Source organism: Armigeres subalbatus, chromosome 2 (genome assembly GCF_024139115.2).
Source record: "Armigeres subalbatus isolate Guangzhou_Male chromosome 2, GZ_Asu_2, whole genome shotgun sequence".
Taxonomy (NCBI): Eukaryota; Metazoa; Arthropoda; class Insecta; order Diptera; family Culicidae; genus Armigeres; species Armigeres subalbatus.
In genome coordinates this window covers 233,825,641-233,843,722 of record NC_085140.1, presented here as the reverse complement: position 1 = coordinate 233,843,722, position 18,082 = coordinate 233,825,641, and the positions used below count along the sequence as shown (strand labels likewise).

Here is an 18,082-nt window from a genome sequence, read left to right as displayed (position 1 = left end):
GTCCGAAACATGTGTGGTACATACCTGTCAAATCGTATGGATTTTCCTTCTTTGACATTTAGCTCCCCTATCCTCGCCAGCAAAAGATGTTCCGGACAGCGACGACAGCGACAATCTTTATCTAGTAACTAAAATATCTTTTTAAAAAAAACCCCTGACAATAATAGAACAAAACCTGCCAAAGCCGTCATTCCCCCTAATTGATTCCAGATTCCTGCCTAAAATATTGAATTTGTTTGAACAATATTTTAGATTTTGGTATCTTTGGAAGAAACAATGAAAAAACGGGACAAATTGAAGATTTTTTAGATTACGACGGGACTGTCCCGTTCAATACGGTACGTATAGTCAGCCTAGCATTGGGTCAACTAAATTTTGAATTAAATTTGAAATAGAACGATACATATTCATGATTTTGTTCATGAATTTGAGGAGAATAGACAAGAATTATTCAATGGAATAGGTATAAGCGTCACGCTCAAAAGTTTGGACACACCTGTACGATGGTGTTCAATGTAAAAGTTTTGGGATATGGGTTCAAATTGAGAGTCAGAATATCTGGTAAGCCATCCAATATGTTCGGATGACATAGACATCATTGGTAGATCGCAGAGCAGTGGATAAGGCTTTCGTGCCTTTTGAATGGGAGACTGAAAGAATAGGGCTGATCATAAACACCAACAAAACTGAGTATCTGTTAACTAGTAGAGAACAAGGCAGTCCCAACGGTGTTGGTCCCGAGATGGAAATGGATGGGATGCGATTTGAGGTTGTCGACGAATTTATATATCTTAGAACACTCGTTACATGTGATAATGATGTTAGTCGCAATGTGAAAAGACGTGTCTGCAAGTAAGACATTCTACGGTTCTTGGAGTCAGCTAAAGTCTCGGAGCTTATAGACACGGGCAAAACTAGCTCTGTAAACATCGTTTATTCGTCCAATCGCCCTCTACGGCCATGAAGCATGGACGCGTAAAGATAAAGACTATCGAATTCTCGGAGAATTTGAGCGGGAAATTCTGCTTGCAATACTTGGCAGTGTGGTGGAAAATGGTGAATGGCGCAGACGCTTCCAAGTGTACAAATATGCAAACATCGCAGGCTGGTGAAATGTAATAGTTTATAGCGGATTGGACATGCCGTAGTATATAAAAAATGGAAATAATATAAAATCATTCCTACACCGCTACAACCTCTACTTAAGAAAAATCTTAGAAATATCGAAATTAATGTATTGGCTTTTTTCGGTGATAATTATACTACTCAAAGCGAAAGGGAGTAGATGAAAGTAATGAAGATACAGATTCGATTGACACCGCAAGCGAGCGGATAAATAGAAACTGGAGGTTAGCAGAGGGCCATATGTGTGAACAAGCATTGTTGATCTGCCACCTTTAGTTTCTATTCATTTCACACTTGCCGTTCGTTTGCGGTGTCAATCAAATCTGTATCTTCATTACTTTCATCTACTACTTTTCGCTTTGTGTAGTAATTATCACCGAAAAAAAAGCCAATAAATTATTTTTAATTAAGTCACACGATGATCAAAACTATGTTAATTAATTTATTAAATGTTTTTTTTTGTTTAGTCTCTGTCTTTTTGTTCCGTTGAGCTCCATAGCTTTTGCCACGAGTACGCTGGCTACTTCCCCTCTCTTACTGACTGTATAATAAAAAGATATTGATTGTATATCACCAAGAACCATGGCTCCGTAAAGTGTTATACACGCCTGAGCCTACCAAATAAACGAACTTGGAAACATTTATGAAATAGTTTATGAAAATCATCCTAAATCCTATTACGGTAATCCATTAAGGCGGAAAAAATGTTTTTTCATCTTCTGTCTCCACCAAACTTTCTACAACACCGGACTTGTTTTAATGTTTTGGTTTGACATTTTTTAAAGTTTTACATAGCAAGGACTATTTATCTACCTCAGTATGCAAACAACTTTGATTTATTAGATGACTGTATTACACTGGAATCGTTTTTTTACGCGGATAGAATTCATCAATTTTTCAGTCTAACTCAATTCCCATAACTTTTCAAATACCACCACCTGATTTTTCTTCGATTATTTGTGGATATTTTCGAGGAGTCAACTCAATGTTTTAATTAATCCAAAGACCATAAATAGCCAAAACAATCCGCGCAAAAAGAGAGCCCAGTGTACTGCTGCGAAAAGTTCATATTTACAATGAAAGGGAAATGCTAATAGCATCTTCCAGACTTAGGCGTACACAGCGCCGTAGCGTGTGGTTGGCCAGGTTGCCCCCCGCCAAGGGCGCCAGGCCTTAGGGGGGCGCTGAAATCCAGAACTATAAGAAATTATAACAAATCTAATCGAGGTTTTTTACGCGTTTGAATACTTGAATTGGACAGGAAATACAATTGAAAAGAATATTGGATCAAGTTTCTGGGTAAAAAGCCCTATATGAGTACTTCATTACGCCAAAGGCGAAACACAGAGTAGACTGTGAGAAACTACGTATAATTTTTGTTCATGACTAAGACAGTTTTGAATAGTAGATACTCGGAAATAGAGATTGTGAGTTTGTTTGAATTTGAAATAAATTCTCTCATATTTATGCATGCAAACTATTTGAGGTTCGAAAAGGAATCATAACGAACGCATTTGATCCAGTGACATTTTCGATTCCTTTAAACCAGACACTTTATGATGGTAAAAAAATAACAAGAAAAGCCGTTGAATATTCGATGATAGGCTAGGTGTACCAGTTGTGGCTATAGCACCAGTTGTCGCACTAGCGCTTTATAGGTCAAATGACCAATCAAATCACCGCAAACCAAGTTCATATCGATAAAGCATATTCATACGACACGATAACGCCTTTGATTTCCTACAAAACAAGCAAAGAATAATTGTAAAAATGGATTTTGCTTAATTTTTATCGTCCTTTGCACCAGTTGTCGCACTAGTGGTCCCAATTTGGCCAGTCACATAAGAAAACAATGGGATTTGCCAAATAAGGAACCAAAATTAAGAATAGTGCCACAACTGGTGCATGCGTTCCTATTATGGATTAATCAATTTTGAGGATAATAACAAATTTTATTGTGGTTTTCACAGCTGTTCTAAAGAGCAGGAAGTAAAACCTTTCGCTTGATATATAAATTCCACCCACATGCTTTTTACTTATTTAAAAAAAATAGTTGTTCTTATGTATGGCGACAATTGGTACACCGACCCTACTTTCAATTTGATTTTATTTTTGGATCATTAAACGAAGCACTTATCGAAAGAATTAAGTAATGATGTCAACTAACGCCACCAAACTTCCGAAAGATCCACTCCACGAATTGTTATGACTTGACTTGAATAGGTCCGGAGTTCGGTTTTTCTTGATATGACTTGGCCCAATCGCTATTCCTACCTTCTACAAATTCTTTCCAAAGTAAAAGTTTATTTCAAGTCCAAAAGTTCTTTCAAACCACCGACCAAGGTCTAATGGCAATCATTCGATCCACTTCTAAGTAGGATTCCTTTTGATGCGACTACTTCCGATCCAATACTGCGTGAATTGTTTTTTTTTGGCGGTACACGCACTATTGGATCTAGTTTTTTTTATTTGCGTGGGCTTATTTAACCTTTCCGAAAATCGGTAAAATTTCTAGAAAATGGATTTTTAGAAATCTTCTTGTTTTTAATAATCCTTACCTCCTTTCCTACTTATTGAAACATATGCCGGTTATAGAGGCTTAAGGAATTCATAAAGCAAACATTTATTAAATCCACCACGCAAAAAAATTAAAAAAATAACTATCGTTCATTTGGAAGGTTTATTTGCCGTTAAGCATTACAACGCCAAAATCATGTTTTAATAGTAATTTTTCATGATTTTTATGCACTAATGTTAGTTTTGAGGACGACTCACGGTTTGGTCGAGGTTATGGAATACAATAATACAGTAGGAAAGGAAGGGAATTAATGGAGCTTAAGCTTAAGTAATAACGATGCTGATGTTCACTTAGTTGCCATTCTTAACGACGTGTCACTTCTGTAACGGGACGAACAAACATTTTCTTGGGAGACAACAACGAGAGGAAGACATATGGAAGGGGAACGACAGACATTAAAATGGACAACAAGAGGAAAACATTTGTGATGGGGTACGGCAGGCAAGAGGATGGGCGGACCATGATTACAGTTTTACATCAGCAACTCCCAAAACTTGGTGAACAAGGGACATATAATCAAGACCAAGTCCCACCAACATTTTCCTAATAAACTTTGGTTGTTTTCCTTGGACCCGGGAATGTTTCTTTAGTGCAGATCTGGGGCCACGCTCCTCGCACGTTCACGACGTGATCAATATCCTGATAATTCTCGCCGCAACCACAGAGACTGCCTTCCGAGAGCCTCTCTCTGAAATGATGTGCATTTGGTTGGAGTATAGTGATTGGACATTAGACGACACACGGTTTAAATGAAGTCTCGTCCCATATTCAATTTTTTGAACCATGGACTTTTCGACATCTGCGGGCGAATTGAATACAGCCATCTACCCAATTTCCCATTTTTCCATCTACATTCATCGAAGATGATTTTCCGATTTTAAATATCATCTTCCATAGCACCCACCTTATCCAAAGAGCCCGTTTTCTCAATCCCGGGATCGAGCAATGAGAAGGGACCCAGGCCAATTGATTTTAATCCCAGCTGATGATGTTTGTTTTGAACACGTATGAAAGTAAGGGGCGCCTAATAACGGTTTCGCCAAGGGCGCTGGGAGTCCACGCTACGGCTCTGGGCGTACATCACGATAGAACTAGAGGTGAAATAGATTCGATAGTTTCATCAAGATACGACAGGGCAAATATGAAGATGTTTTATATAGAAGTGGTTTTTAAAGTAATCAGAGGGCGATTTTGGTGACGATATGCACGTTTTAATTTGAAAGATATTGGCAATATGGGACTTAAAATACCGGCAGTAATATACTGCCAGTAATAACATATCTGTCCCATATGAATAGGAAACCCAACAAAAATGGGACAAATATGCGGTTAGATTGACCATACAAAAATTTCGATCGACCTATTATTTCAGAAGATCTTATATATATCGTTACTCTTCTTATATACACTGGCCGGCATAATAAAGTGCCCACTTGCCGTTTTTCATACAAAATGGTCAACTTTGGAGCTCTAGATCTTGGGTTCCCGTGAACCGATTTGGCTGAAAATTTTACCAGAGCTCAGATATAACTTGAATTTTAACATATCTATGTTTCGAGCATATTGACTCACAGGGTTAAAATTATTGCGGTAATACCAACGTGAATTTTTTGGCAAAAATTGTTTTTCAAATACCTCGAAAACTACATCTCTAAGTGTACAGGTATATATAGCAAACTTTTTTGTATTGGCAAAATACGCGTTTTTGCTGAATATGTCATCAGTCTACAACCTATAGAATTCAAGATATTTAAAAAATAAATTTTTGCCAAAAGATTCACTTTGGTAATACCGCAATAATTTTTTAACCTGTGAATCAATATGGTCGAAACTTAGATATGTTAAAATTCAAGTTATATCTGAGCTCTGGTAAAATTTTCAGCCAAATCGGTTCACGGGAACCCGAGATCTAGAGCTCCAAAGTTGACCATTTTGTATGAAAAACGGCAAGTGGGCACTTTATTATGCCGGCCAGTGTACCTATGTACTTAAATGAATCCACTTCACTCGCAAAGACACATTCGCAACAACACCTGTCACAATTTCAACTGGGGCTAATGTTCGTAAAACCACAAAACTATCGATTCAAAGCAACTGTTAAGCGGGCATGTTTTTCGTATCTATTGAGTTTTGATGTTCGGCAAATAAAATTAAACCCATTATTAGGTTCCTAAGCTCCATGCGTCGTGGGATGTAAAGTTTTGTCGATATAAAAATATGGGAGTATATATATCTTACCAATTCGCATCGTGGTCTAACCTAACTGCGCCGCATCTGATCAGGATGCCTTCTTTGTGTTTCGTTCACTTATCACATTTCCGTCTCGATTCGTCTGTAAATCGACAAGCACACTCTGAAAGTCCCGCTCGTGTTCCACCTTCTAGCAGCCAGAATGCCCCAAATAATCACTATTAATTGGGATAGTCGTCATCGTCTTGGTACGCAGGGCCGTTATTATTGCTTCCAATGCAGCAAAACCGACTTGTATTAGCACTCAAATTAACACCTTGTGTCAGATCGATGATGTCTTGTCCCTGAGCACGCAGTTCCCGCTCCGTCGATTTCTCCAACCGTTGCCATTGCTTCACTGCAAGCGCGAATGCTTCGTACACGTTGGCCGAAGTCTTGGCCGACGTCTCGATAAATGCGGCCACATGGTGCTCCTGGCACCATTCGGATACCTCTTCGGACATCACTTGTCGCTGAGCTGCGGGAATATCGTTTTTTGTGCCGACCACGATGAACGGGAACCGATCGGCTTTAACATCGTAGTATTTTAGGAACTCTTCGCGCCACTGTATCAAAGCACGGAAGCTAGCTTTATCGTCAATGGCGTATGCCAGCAGACAAATGTCCGAGCCGCGATAGAACGGAGTGCGGAGTGCTTTGAACCGCTCCTGACCAGCAGTGTCCCATATCTGAAATTAAAAATGTGTTTTACCATAAATTGTTTTACCATGCCCCGAAGGGGGCAGACAAAATAGATTTTAAATGTGTATCGGCCTAATTTATCAGACGTGAGTTTGACATCGTATGAAAGCAAATAGAAAACACATTTTGAGTGTGATCTAAAAGTAGTATACTTGTTTGCTAAGTGGCGGGGGACGAAGGAGGTTCTTAGCTAAGTAGTAGTCGTGGGTTCAAACTACACTGAAAGTTGGAGCGTTTATTAGTTGGGGGTTCGCCAGATACGGCGAAACAAAAATAAAAAGCCTTCAAACATTAAAAAAACCAACGTAGTAGTAGTGACGGCTTTCTCGAATTTAGCCAAGACACCAACCTTATATGGTTCGACGAATCATTTTCTTCATAACTTTTAAACGCAACAGTCGATCATTATTAAATTCAATAGTGATTCACAAGGCTCTACAACCTTTCGAATGCAACTTGTTGCAAGAAAATCGGTTAAAGATTACTATATGAAAAGTTGGCTAATGTTTTTCTTGGCTTTTGTGCACACACGGACAGACAGACATGTGTTCTGTTCGTCCAGCTGAGTCGATTGGTATATTATAAATTCAGTAGAAAACCGAATTATAGCCGCTATCAAAATTGGATTTTTCTCACAATCCATACGTTAAACCTAATTTCGGAAGTAGTGCGCTGTATAGCACATCAGCAAATGAAAACAGCGCACCACTTCCGAAGTTAGGTTTAACGTATGGATTGTGAGAAAAATCCAACTTTGTTAGCGGCTATAATTAGGTTTTGCACCGAATTGATAATATAACGCTTTGGGTCTCCGAGGCTTATATAATACCATCGACAGACATATGATTTCCGCACAATGATTTTCGTATCACGCTGTACGCGTACAGTGACAAGATGACACACATATTTTCTTTCCACCGTTGTATCTATTTGATAGTTTGTTTTGAAACTGATTCTGCCGCTTTCCAAAACTATATTTTTCATCAAAATGTATAGAAATCATAAACTGTTACTATAGTTTTTATGAGTATTACACAATATTTACCCATATTTTTTGAATAAATTGTGAATTCGCGTCAGCAGTTTATTCATCGATATGAAAACGTCATAGTTTTCCAATTCTTCGTATAGGTATTTTAGCAGAAATATGCGAGTTCTTGCAAATATTCCGCAGGGCAATTATTTCTGCGGATGTTAATCACTCTATTCTACACTGAGAAAAATCATGTGGTACCATTAACTATTCACATGCTTTTAATTTTACTATGACCATATGCAACAATATCATAGTAAAACGAACAACAATTGAATTCATAATGACCTAATCATGGCAGAGTTTACTATAGACGTATTGAAACTGTCATAGTAAAACTAACCTCATTATTCAGTTACCGCAATCTGTGATAACGTAAGCGCAGACTTGATCATATTTTTGCCATTCTATTCCGTGTCCACACTATGGCAAAACATTTTCTTATAAGTGCTTCATCGAATATGAAGCAATTATCCTGATATAAATCCTTCAGTCAGGTAATAAGTGAGGTAAGCTACAGATATCATAAACCTAGTCATATAAACCTAGATATTTTCTATACATAGGTGACGGCACTGCACTTGATTTTTTGATCCCGGCAAAGGTATTTTCACCAATGAGGATATTGATGGGCGGTTTTCGTTGGGATCCCGCATCCTTTGGTAAAAAGATCTAACAAAAATAGCGAGAATAAATAATGTTGGTGTGTTTAAAAAAATCCAATTTACGAGAACTATATCGCTTATATTATATTCATATTTCAGAGGAGAATAATCAGCTTCGCAGTAGGCGCACCAAATGAAAAGTTCGATCCACTTCCAAATACGGTTCTCTTGCTGGTGCAGGAAATCGAATTAAAAATTGTCAGGCAATACATTACGTTCACGAACTGCAACACAATCCATATATGCATGTCCTTTTGCAAAGAAAATGTCAATGTGCTTTTATCTAAATAAAAAAATTGACTTATGTTCTGTGTTTTTTTTGTTTACCACGCGAAAATTCTTAACATAATATTATACGACTGCCTAGCATTCAATTCAACTACAAAACTAGTTTCCATGGTAAATTCAACTTTGTTTCAGTGCGATGTTTTCTAGTAACTATGACATAAACACAGTGGATTCTACTACATCCCGATTCTGCAAATGACATAGTAAAATTGACTACTATGGGAGTAGTTTGAAAAACATTATGCGTTCTGCCGAAATCAAATGGTACAATGTTTTCAGCATTACCTTCGATATAGTAAGCGTTACCATGGCGCTTCTTTCAGTGTATGTGTTGGGGTGATTTCAGGGAGCATCCATAAATTACGTAACGCTTGCACGGTGCTCCCCTGACCGTTATTAACAAAAAAAATTCTCCATCAAAACTAATACCCGGAGCTGAACTCTGGGGCTATACTGCATCTCTGGACGAAATTTGAAAGATATCGTAGGGCCTTGTTTACAAAAGCAGATAAGTCGTTTTGAAAATTTTGTCTTGATATACTCTTTGTGCCATCCCTGCCCATGGCCGAATGCACAAAAAAAAACATTTTAAATTAAACTTTGGGATATGATATTTGGAGGTCTTCGGAAGATCCTAACTTTCCCAGGAGACAACGAACTTATCAATTGCGACATAGAATCCAGGTGAAGGTTTATAGAGGAGTTGCAAACATTTTGAAAATGCTTCAAAACCTTTAAACAAAATCCACAGATGTCATTCACATAAGGTAATTGTACCACTATTAATAACATGCTCCGATAACGCCAACAATTTTAGATTTAGAGAAATGACATATTAGAAAAAAGTTTTAAGGTCCATTAAGGGCTACTTGTTTATATAAAAACACAATTGTACATAACATGTGAAAAAGTTATTCTATATAAAAGTTATTGATTTCAACTTGATACGTGTCATTTCCAATGCTCTCGTGCATGCTTACTGCTGAAAAAAAATTACAAAAATGAAAGCAACGCAATTTGCACTTCAATTCTATGTTTTTGATTGATATTGGTATGGGTACATGCATTCAAGGAGCAGTAACCCATCTGTTCTTTACTAAAGCATCTACTCATACGTCAGCAAACTTTCTCAAATCCGCTTTATTTTACAAAATGTGCGCAGCATCGAGAAGATCGTGGTATGCTCAGTGAAGCCGTTTTTATGCTTAAGATACATTTGAGGTATCAGACATAACCCTACACCTTAAACCTATAAATCTGCCCAGTTCGTTTTAACACTGCTTTTATGTAACGTTAACGAACAAAGAGTGTTCACGTGGATTGAAAGAGGAGCACACTTCATCAATATAGAATCACTGTTCTTGTCGGGAATTAGATGTATTTTTCGCAGCATGCCTGACTTTTTCAATTTTTATTAGTAGCTGAATATTTACAATAGTCCTGGAAACGCCGCTCTCAAGTTTTTCTCGGCTTCGCAATTAGTCATTATTCCTATCATCAGGTCTTAAGGTCACATGCAATAATGTACTCGAAATGGTTCAATTTAACAAACTGTTCCATATAAATACGGTTCGAATTTTCCAGGTAATAAGTGTGGATACAAAGACAGCACTTGTAGCCGATTGTCGCAAGGTTTTGAAATTTTTGTTTGATCTGAAATTATTGATACCGTTGATACCGATACCATTTTCAATAAACACATTTTCGTCAAGGATATGTCTACTGTTTTTAATACATTAAATCAAAGCTGGTACATCATTGTAGTATGCAACTGGTATATCAGCAAACTACACCCGATTCTGTTTTTACACGGTCGTGTAAAAAAAATCCCAAACAAAATTTTTGCAAAGTTGCTCCATTTTGCATGATTCGTCGAGAAATCATAAAACTTTTTTTACATGGATTTTCAAATTTTTGACTGGAAACCTTTTTTACACGGAACGCATCCTCCGTGTAAAAAAAGAATCGGGTGTGCTTTTATTGCTGACGACTCAATGGAAGTTGAAAGATATGCATAAGACGAGATATTATATTGATTTTCTTCGATATCTTACAGTTACGTCTTAAAAAGGGCGTAACTCCAAAACGGGCCCTACGATTTTTTTCAAATTTCGTCCAGAGATGCAGTATAGCCCCAGAATTCAGCTCCGGGTATTAGTTTTGATGGAGAATTTTTTTTTGTTAATAGCGCTCAGGGGAGCACCGTGGCTTGGAGGGGGAAGGTGGATGACCCGTAGTGTAACAATCCATACAAAAATGTTAGAGACTTCATACAAAAAGTGTGACATAGGGGGGAGGGGGGGTTGAAAATGACAAACTTTTGTGTTACGTCATTAATGGATCTTTCCTCAGTGCAAACGGCACTGATCATTTGGTTCATTTGGACATTTTGAAGGATAAAGCCAGCACCGTTCAATTGGGTCATAGATCCTGTAACAGGTTTATTCGGACACGGAACTCCGGGTTTTTCAAACACTTATTTACTTCGCGCTGACTACCGTTTATTTATGCACTCCACTTTTACCTCCACGAGATCCTCCTCTCCTCTCCTCCATCCCTCTCCAAACACTACAGATCCAATTTTGAATTTGTACAAAACATTCTTCCTATCTAAAAAAGTAGATGCTGACTAATGGCAAATCAAAGATCCCGCATCCGTCCCAATCCCCAAACCTCATTCACAAAATGTTCGAAATCACACGATGCAGAACTCAAACCATTGAATATCATGCAAAAGTGACGGTAGATTTTCCCGGAAACAACCCAAGAACCGGCAAAATCAATAGGAAGACATCTTCAGAGCGTAATTGTAGCAAATAGTGGGCTTACGAATAATTATTTTGCCAATGTAGTGAAAAATATAATGGGTTCATTCACAAATTACATAACGCTAAAATAGACCATTTTCAACCCCCACCCACCCCCTCGTAACGTGTTTTGTATGGAAGGGTTCTAAAATTTGTATGGGCTGTAACGCTCGGACAGACACCCTCCCACCCCCTAATGCGTTATGTAATTTGTGAATGGGCCCAATACGGAATTGCATAAAAACGAATTTTACTCAGTCAGCTTGCAAATATTTGTTTTTATTTCATATGTCATCGGCGTATTTGACATTTCAAATCAACAAATTATGTTCTGTTTCGTACAATACAGCGGTCGAAGGGCAGGGTACGGAAATCATCGTGCTATCGTGATACCAGCGTGATTCTGGGTGACAGACATATGATTTTATGCTGTACAGTGATATTGGTATCAAATATGTGTCACAAGTATTAAAAGTTTGTTTTCGGTGTGAAATGGCCTTTCGGTACACCGAGGCAAATTTCCGCATAAACGTTATATGTGAAACTATATAAATTTTTGCAATTTGTTTTCACAAATATAACCTATGTTCGGGATAATAAAAGTTATTTGGTTTCCGAATAATGAAAATCATGTTGTTCGACAAATGAAGTTTATGTGTGAAATTTATAAATCTTGTGAGTGTACACGATATAAACTATATGTTTGCTATTTATGAAATTCATTTGTCGATATTACATATGGATTATGTGCTATTATTGATAATTTAAAATTAGTTTTGATATCTGAAGAATAATAATTTTATTGACTCAAGAATCAGTTTATCACAATTATTTTTATTTTGCTGCCAAGTGCAGATGTTGGAATAAAACTATGCGAATTGAATCCTGTAAATAAACTGTTATAGATACTGTTATGATGCGCTGTCTCAGACATTTTTTTGTGACCTTTTCATACATCGGGTTCAGCTGCCTGATCCGCCGAGCCATATTGTTGCGGTCCCGTTGAACTTATCGTCGGGAGGCAACCTGCCGGCCCAGTTGATGTTTGTTGGATTCCACTTCTTTTAAAATGAGCATATAGCCAGCATCTTCTCGAACGGGAACCCATTTTCAATATGGGGATACTTAGATTTTAAAATCCTTTACAACTTCACCACGGGACTGAGACTTCGGTCCTTCATCGTCTAGCGCTAACTTGAAAGACGCTGACATCTGAAAAGTAAAATCCTGTCAATTCTGAATATATTAACAATTTTGTCAAATATACTTACAGTTGTGTGTACTGGCAATCATTTAAAATAAATCCGCATAATTGATGCAAACAAAGCTACAGTGAAAAACTGTCCGTAAATGATGAGCCACCGGGACCGGCGATGGCTGAACGTGGTTGAACATTGGTTCACGGGAACGACCGACCAGCAGACACAATCATAAAAAGTATTAATGCTTCAATATAATTTTCAACTATTAAACGACAACCATGTCGTTCATGATAGTTCAGTTATGAATGCCATTGCACACATATATATGGGTTATGTGTCTCCTCATAATACTCATAATATTTGTTATGATTTTTATGTTTGCACTCTTAAAAATAATGATTGACTTTCTAATAAACTTCATGAATTTGTGATAAATAAATCTGAGCATTGCATTTTTATTAGTGTACAACTTTGTTGTACGAGAAAGGCAAAAATGTGACGTCAAAGCCGTGTTGACGTTTCGTTTACGTTTTTGGCGGGATCAATGCATTTTGGCGCGTAAAATTTTTATTTTTTCGTTTTTACGTTCGAATGCTCAGTTGTTGATAAAAGTAGATGCGCAGCCTCGTTTACGCCAGCAAAATTAAATGGGGAAGTAATTCGAACCAATCCTCCATAGCTGTGCGGTAAGACGCGCGGCTACAAAGCAAGACCATGCTGAGGGTGGCTGGGTTCGATTCCCAGTGCCGTTCTAGGCAGTTTCCGGATTGGAAATTGTCTCGACTTCCCCGGGCATAAAAAGTATCATCGTGTTAGCCTCATGATCAGGGAATCAATTTTTCTTGGATGCGCAAGCGAATCAAGCGACAAAAGAGAACCAACGACAAAGCTTTGTTTTTGTCGGAGATAATAATGACAAAGATCCGAAAATTTTTGTCAGCAACAAAAAAGAAGACAATTTTGTTGCTAACTTTTCATTCCGTTATTTTTTATTATCTATACAGCAAATTTCGGTTTTATACTATCATAGTTTCTGCTTTTATGGAGATATTCGACAATCTAACTATGGTTACAAAATTAGCGTCGTATTCTCGGAAATATCAGAGCATGCAAGGCAAATGATTCTTGTTATATTATGTTCGGGTTCAGATAAAGGCTTGTTGCGTGGTGCGTTTGTCAGTAACAAACTCTGTTGACGACAAAGGGTATATTGTTAGGCGTTTCTCGAATATTGATTCCCTGCTCATGATATACGAATGCAAAAATGGTAACTTGGCTTAGAAACCTCGCAGTTAATAACTGTGGAAGTGCTTAATGAACACTAGCTGCGAGGCGGTTCTGTCCCAGTGTGGGGATATAATGCCATTAAGAAGAATTCGAACCAATCGGATTTGTTCGAAGGTATCGATCGTCTGTAACCGAAAATACATTGCATTTCCTTTGAGGCAATATAACGGACAAACGGATGGACCGATTCATAGACCGAATCCATAGTAATCGATTCGTCTTGGGATCAGCTGTGTTTATATAGGTACAAAGAGTTTGCAAATTTGATGGCGAAAGTTAAAAAATTGTCAAAATACAATATTAGCAATTAGCGCGAGTAGATTGCGGCGCTGCAATGAACTTCGCAATTGACAGTTTTAATGCAAAATAATATAACCCGAGCAAAATCGGATATGGTCGGAACTAGTTGGTAATAAAGTTAAAAAAAAGTCTATTGGGCTTGCTTAAACGAAAGCTATATCATTGCCATTGGACTCTTCAAAATATATAAATCAGGCATTGGGTTCTGAGGATATCTCTGAAATACGAACCTTAGATGAAGACTGGCAAAATAATGCTTCATCAAGTACTGTGCCATCTGGTCAGGGTTCTGTCGAAACACACCAAACGCCAATGAAAAATCATCCAATTTATCGTAAAACTTTCCGAGTAGCCGAGCTATTTGATCATAAATCGTATCGAATATTCATCAATCCCATAACTGAGGATATCCTACAACAAATGTATGCATGAATTGAATTCCTATGAATATATTTTCGTTTTCCTTTTACGGACGAAATATCGCAAGTCATTCAAAAAGGCGCTTGGTGCAGTTTTGCAAAACCCCGACCATCTATGAACCGATTTGAGCTCTTTTATTTTTGAGATCCGATTTGTAAGATTGATCTCCCTAATATTTACCTTTACCTTTATTGTTTGATTCATCAACAGACAACTTAGATCCTAATGATGCTTATCCTAATTAATACTAATAAAAGTAATTATAATAAAATCATCTAATCGATTTGTCTTGTAATTTGCAGTGTATACCAAAAGTTGGCGAAATTGATCAGGAATGTTATAAATTAGTAAAATACAACTTTGGATCAGTTCACATCAGCTGTAAAATGAAACAAAACGCACGAAAATTGATCTTGCTGTATTGCGAATAGCTCATGCATTAATCCAAGCATGGCTAGATGCTTTTTGCTATTACTGAATAACAGAAGATACTTAGCAAAATTTGTATAGATTATATAATTGAAACAAAAAACGACAGCATAAATCAAGATTTGTTTTACGCGTCTCCTCAAAGATCAGAGTGCCACCAACCTGAGAACCTGCACATGATGTAATGTGTCATACCTGCAGTGTATATCGCTCATTCTCCACTTGGATATCTTTGTTCAAGAATTCAACTCCGATTGTATGAAAGCTGTTGGCATCGAAAAAGTTCGACACAAAACGATTCATCAGGCAGCTTTTTCCAACTCCACCGTCACCTGTAAGACAAAAAAAAGTAATCAATTCTCATTAAGTTAAACAGCTAAGCAAAAATCTAATCTAGGATTATGTTTACGCGAAACAAAACAAATACAACTGATGCCCAAGCCTTTGTTCGCAAGCAGTTTCATAACAATATCTCAGGCCTCACATAAACAATTCGCTTATCGCGTTTTTGTGATGACCTAACGAATATGAAACTCCAATATTTACAAATGGATAAATCATTTCAGCGGTACTCACCTAATATTACCACTTTCAGCAGTATATTTTTGCTAGGAGGCCTCATATTCGTCATCCCGACTGGCTTTCGATGTGTATTCAACTTCGCCCTGTTGATCACCGACGAATCTTTACTTCGTTAACTTCTCCAGTAGACCACCCTTCCTGATTTCACGGTGACCTCAACAAAGCTCACGAGCTGTGAACTCTTTCATATACACTGACCGACGGTATCAGAAAGGAAAACTATCGTCTCGGTGTGCTTTGCGCCGAGATTTTGGAAACTATTTTCTTTGTTTTAATGCGCATAAAATTAAAACATAAAATTATAAAACGATTACCCCACAACCACAAGCAAGGTCGGGGAAAAGAGAATCTGACAAAAATCTGTTTCGTCAGGGGCACACTGAACTATGGTCTGTTTACAACACTTTTCACAATGCATCTGCTACTGGCGCTGGGCGAGAAACCAAAGCAATGATTTAATCAGCTGATTAGCATCCGTTTTACACTATACTTGTGTATTTGGTTGCACTATATGATTTTCTTCCCGTAAGATCAAATCACACTCAAAAGTCCACTTTTTCTGGCTTATTTTTGCGATTTTGCATCAACTCAGATGAGCACATCAAAAATGAAAATTCGCGATTTGTTTTTGACGTCTTTGAGATGTGTTCGCCAGAGTCTATTATAAATAGAGTTACGCGCAACTCTATATAATAGACTCAGAGTCTATTATATAGAGTTGCGCAAAGAGGATCTTCTTACTCTTATTCTGAATGATGCTCTTGTTATTATGTTGAAAACTTTCATTCTTGTTCAACCCTTCAAGTGACTTCACGGGAGTGATCACTTCTAAAGCTTTTTAATTCGATAACCAGAGTCACCTACAGAGTGCAAACACGTGAGTTTCTTGTTGCAACTTTATTGGGGGGCGTATTGAAGTTTTTAGAAGCTGTTTCTAGAACAAATCTAATACATTTCAATTCATGAGTTTTAATTCGCCATAATAATCATCAGTATAATAATACTTCCGCCTTACCAACAATCATTTGTTTACTTTGCTCGATAGGTAGACGGTTTGACAGTTCAATAGGTAGATTTGGCTTCACTCTTTGCGTAACTCTATTTATAATAGACTCTGAATAGACTCTGGTGTTCGCTTTTTCCTTTTTTCCCTTTTTTGCTTGACGGAGATAGATTCTGGTATCGCGGTACACGATTAAATCCATCTACCCAAAAAGAAGATCAAATATTAACTCAAAATTATTAAGTGCATAGGCCTTTTCATGTGCAGTCACTGCCCGCATAATCCTTGGCATAATCATTTAGGCTGTGAACCAACCGTTTAACTTTTAGTTAAAATTTGACAGTTCGACGGTTATTTTCCCATAGTGGTTAAAATTTTACCCCGAAGCCGACTCATTTTAGTTTTGACAGATTGATAGTTATTTGGAACAAAATAGATTTGACGCCAATTTTCTCGCGAACAAAGTTTAACTATCGAACTGTCAAATCTAATTATGCTCCGGAGCAGGGTTATTTTTAACCACAGCTGTCAAAACGTTCGGTTATTCATTTTCAGGTTGGATCGCGATCCACACCAGATTCGACCCCAAATGAATGAAGTTCGCTCTGCCGATTTATCGAGATCGAACCTAGGATCACCAATCCAGCTTTCCACGCTCGGTAATGGCGGCTTGTCGGTGTGTAAAAAACAATCGGTTACTGTACTTTTTGACACTAGCTGGAGGAAAACTCACAGGCGAAAAGGCCTTTTTTCCCTTCCCCTCACCCAGGAACGCCAGTGGGCTTTCCTCCAGCTAGTGTCAAACAGTACAGTGACCGATTGATTTTAACACACCGACAAGCCGCCATTACCGAGCGTGGAAAGCTGGATACATTCGAACAGAAACTGTCAAACTGGTGTATATTTTTACGCTAAAGGAAAATGAAAACGTAAAAGACACGAATGGGTCACACAGAAAAAACTACATTAAAAACAAACATATTCTACACTACAAAAATTCCACACATTTTTATTGGCAAAAATCTATTAATTTAATTCATGATTCTAATTAGTGCACACATAACCACTCTCCACGCGAAGTACAAAAGTAAAATATAATCAAATAAAATGTATGTGTGGTCTCTAATATGCAGTTATTGAATTTATGTGTGGGTACAAATTGCATATATTTGGGTCACCAAATTGCAAAAATTTATGTGTGCGACAAATATATTCAATATAAAGAATTTTTTCGGTGTAGGTAAATCCAAACATAAATTCAGTTTGTTCTGGCACCAAAAATAAATATGTTTGGATCAAACATATCCAGCTTTCCACGCTCGGTAATGGCGGCTTGTCGGTGTGTTAAAATCAATCGGTCACTGTACTGTTTGACACTAGCTGGAGGAAAGCCCACTGGCGTTCCTGGGTGAGGGGAAGGGAAAAAAGGCCT

The 18,082-nt window shown here is 37.6% G+C and overlaps 1 protein-coding gene and 1 long non-coding RNA gene across 2 annotated transcripts; one reads left to right on the top strand and one right to left on the bottom strand.

The window, feature by feature from the left end:
- Positions 1–5,809: 5,809 nt before the first annotated feature.
- LOC134216023 (ras-related protein Rab-9B) lies at positions 5,810–16,293 on the bottom strand. Its single transcript, XM_062695060.1, has 3 exons — positions 15,642–16,293; positions 15,261–15,397; positions 5,810–6,621 (listed from the first exon to the last, which is right to left on the bottom strand). The coding sequence occupies exons 1-3, from the start codon at positions 15,694–15,696 to the stop codon at positions 6,115–6,117; spliced, it is 699 nt and encodes a 232-aa protein (XP_062551044.1). The 5' UTR covers positions 15,697–16,293; the 3' UTR covers positions 5,810–6,114.
- Positions 7,849–8,941, top strand: LOC134216024 (uncharacterized). The gene is made up of 3 exons (XR_009980440.1): positions 7,849–8,176; positions 8,234–8,370; positions 8,432–8,941. It is a non-coding gene; the product is annotated as an uncharacterized LOC134216024 (long non-coding RNA).
- Positions 16,294–18,082: the final 1,789 nt, after the last annotated feature.

Excerpts from the sequence above, each read along its gene's own strand:
- LOC134216023 (XM_062695060.1), bottom strand. The coding sequence starts at position 15,696 with ATGACGAATATGAGGCCTCCTAGCAAAAATATACTGCTGAAAGTGGTA. Across the intron at positions 15,398-15,641 it reads GCTGAAAGTGGTAATATTAG|GTGACGGTGGAGTTGGAAAA; the intron begins GTGAGTACCGCT and ends TTTGTCTTACAG. Across the intron at positions 6,622-15,260 it reads ATGAGCGATATACACTGCAG|ATATGGGACACTGCTGGTCA; the intron begins GTATGACACATT and ends TTTTAATTTCAG.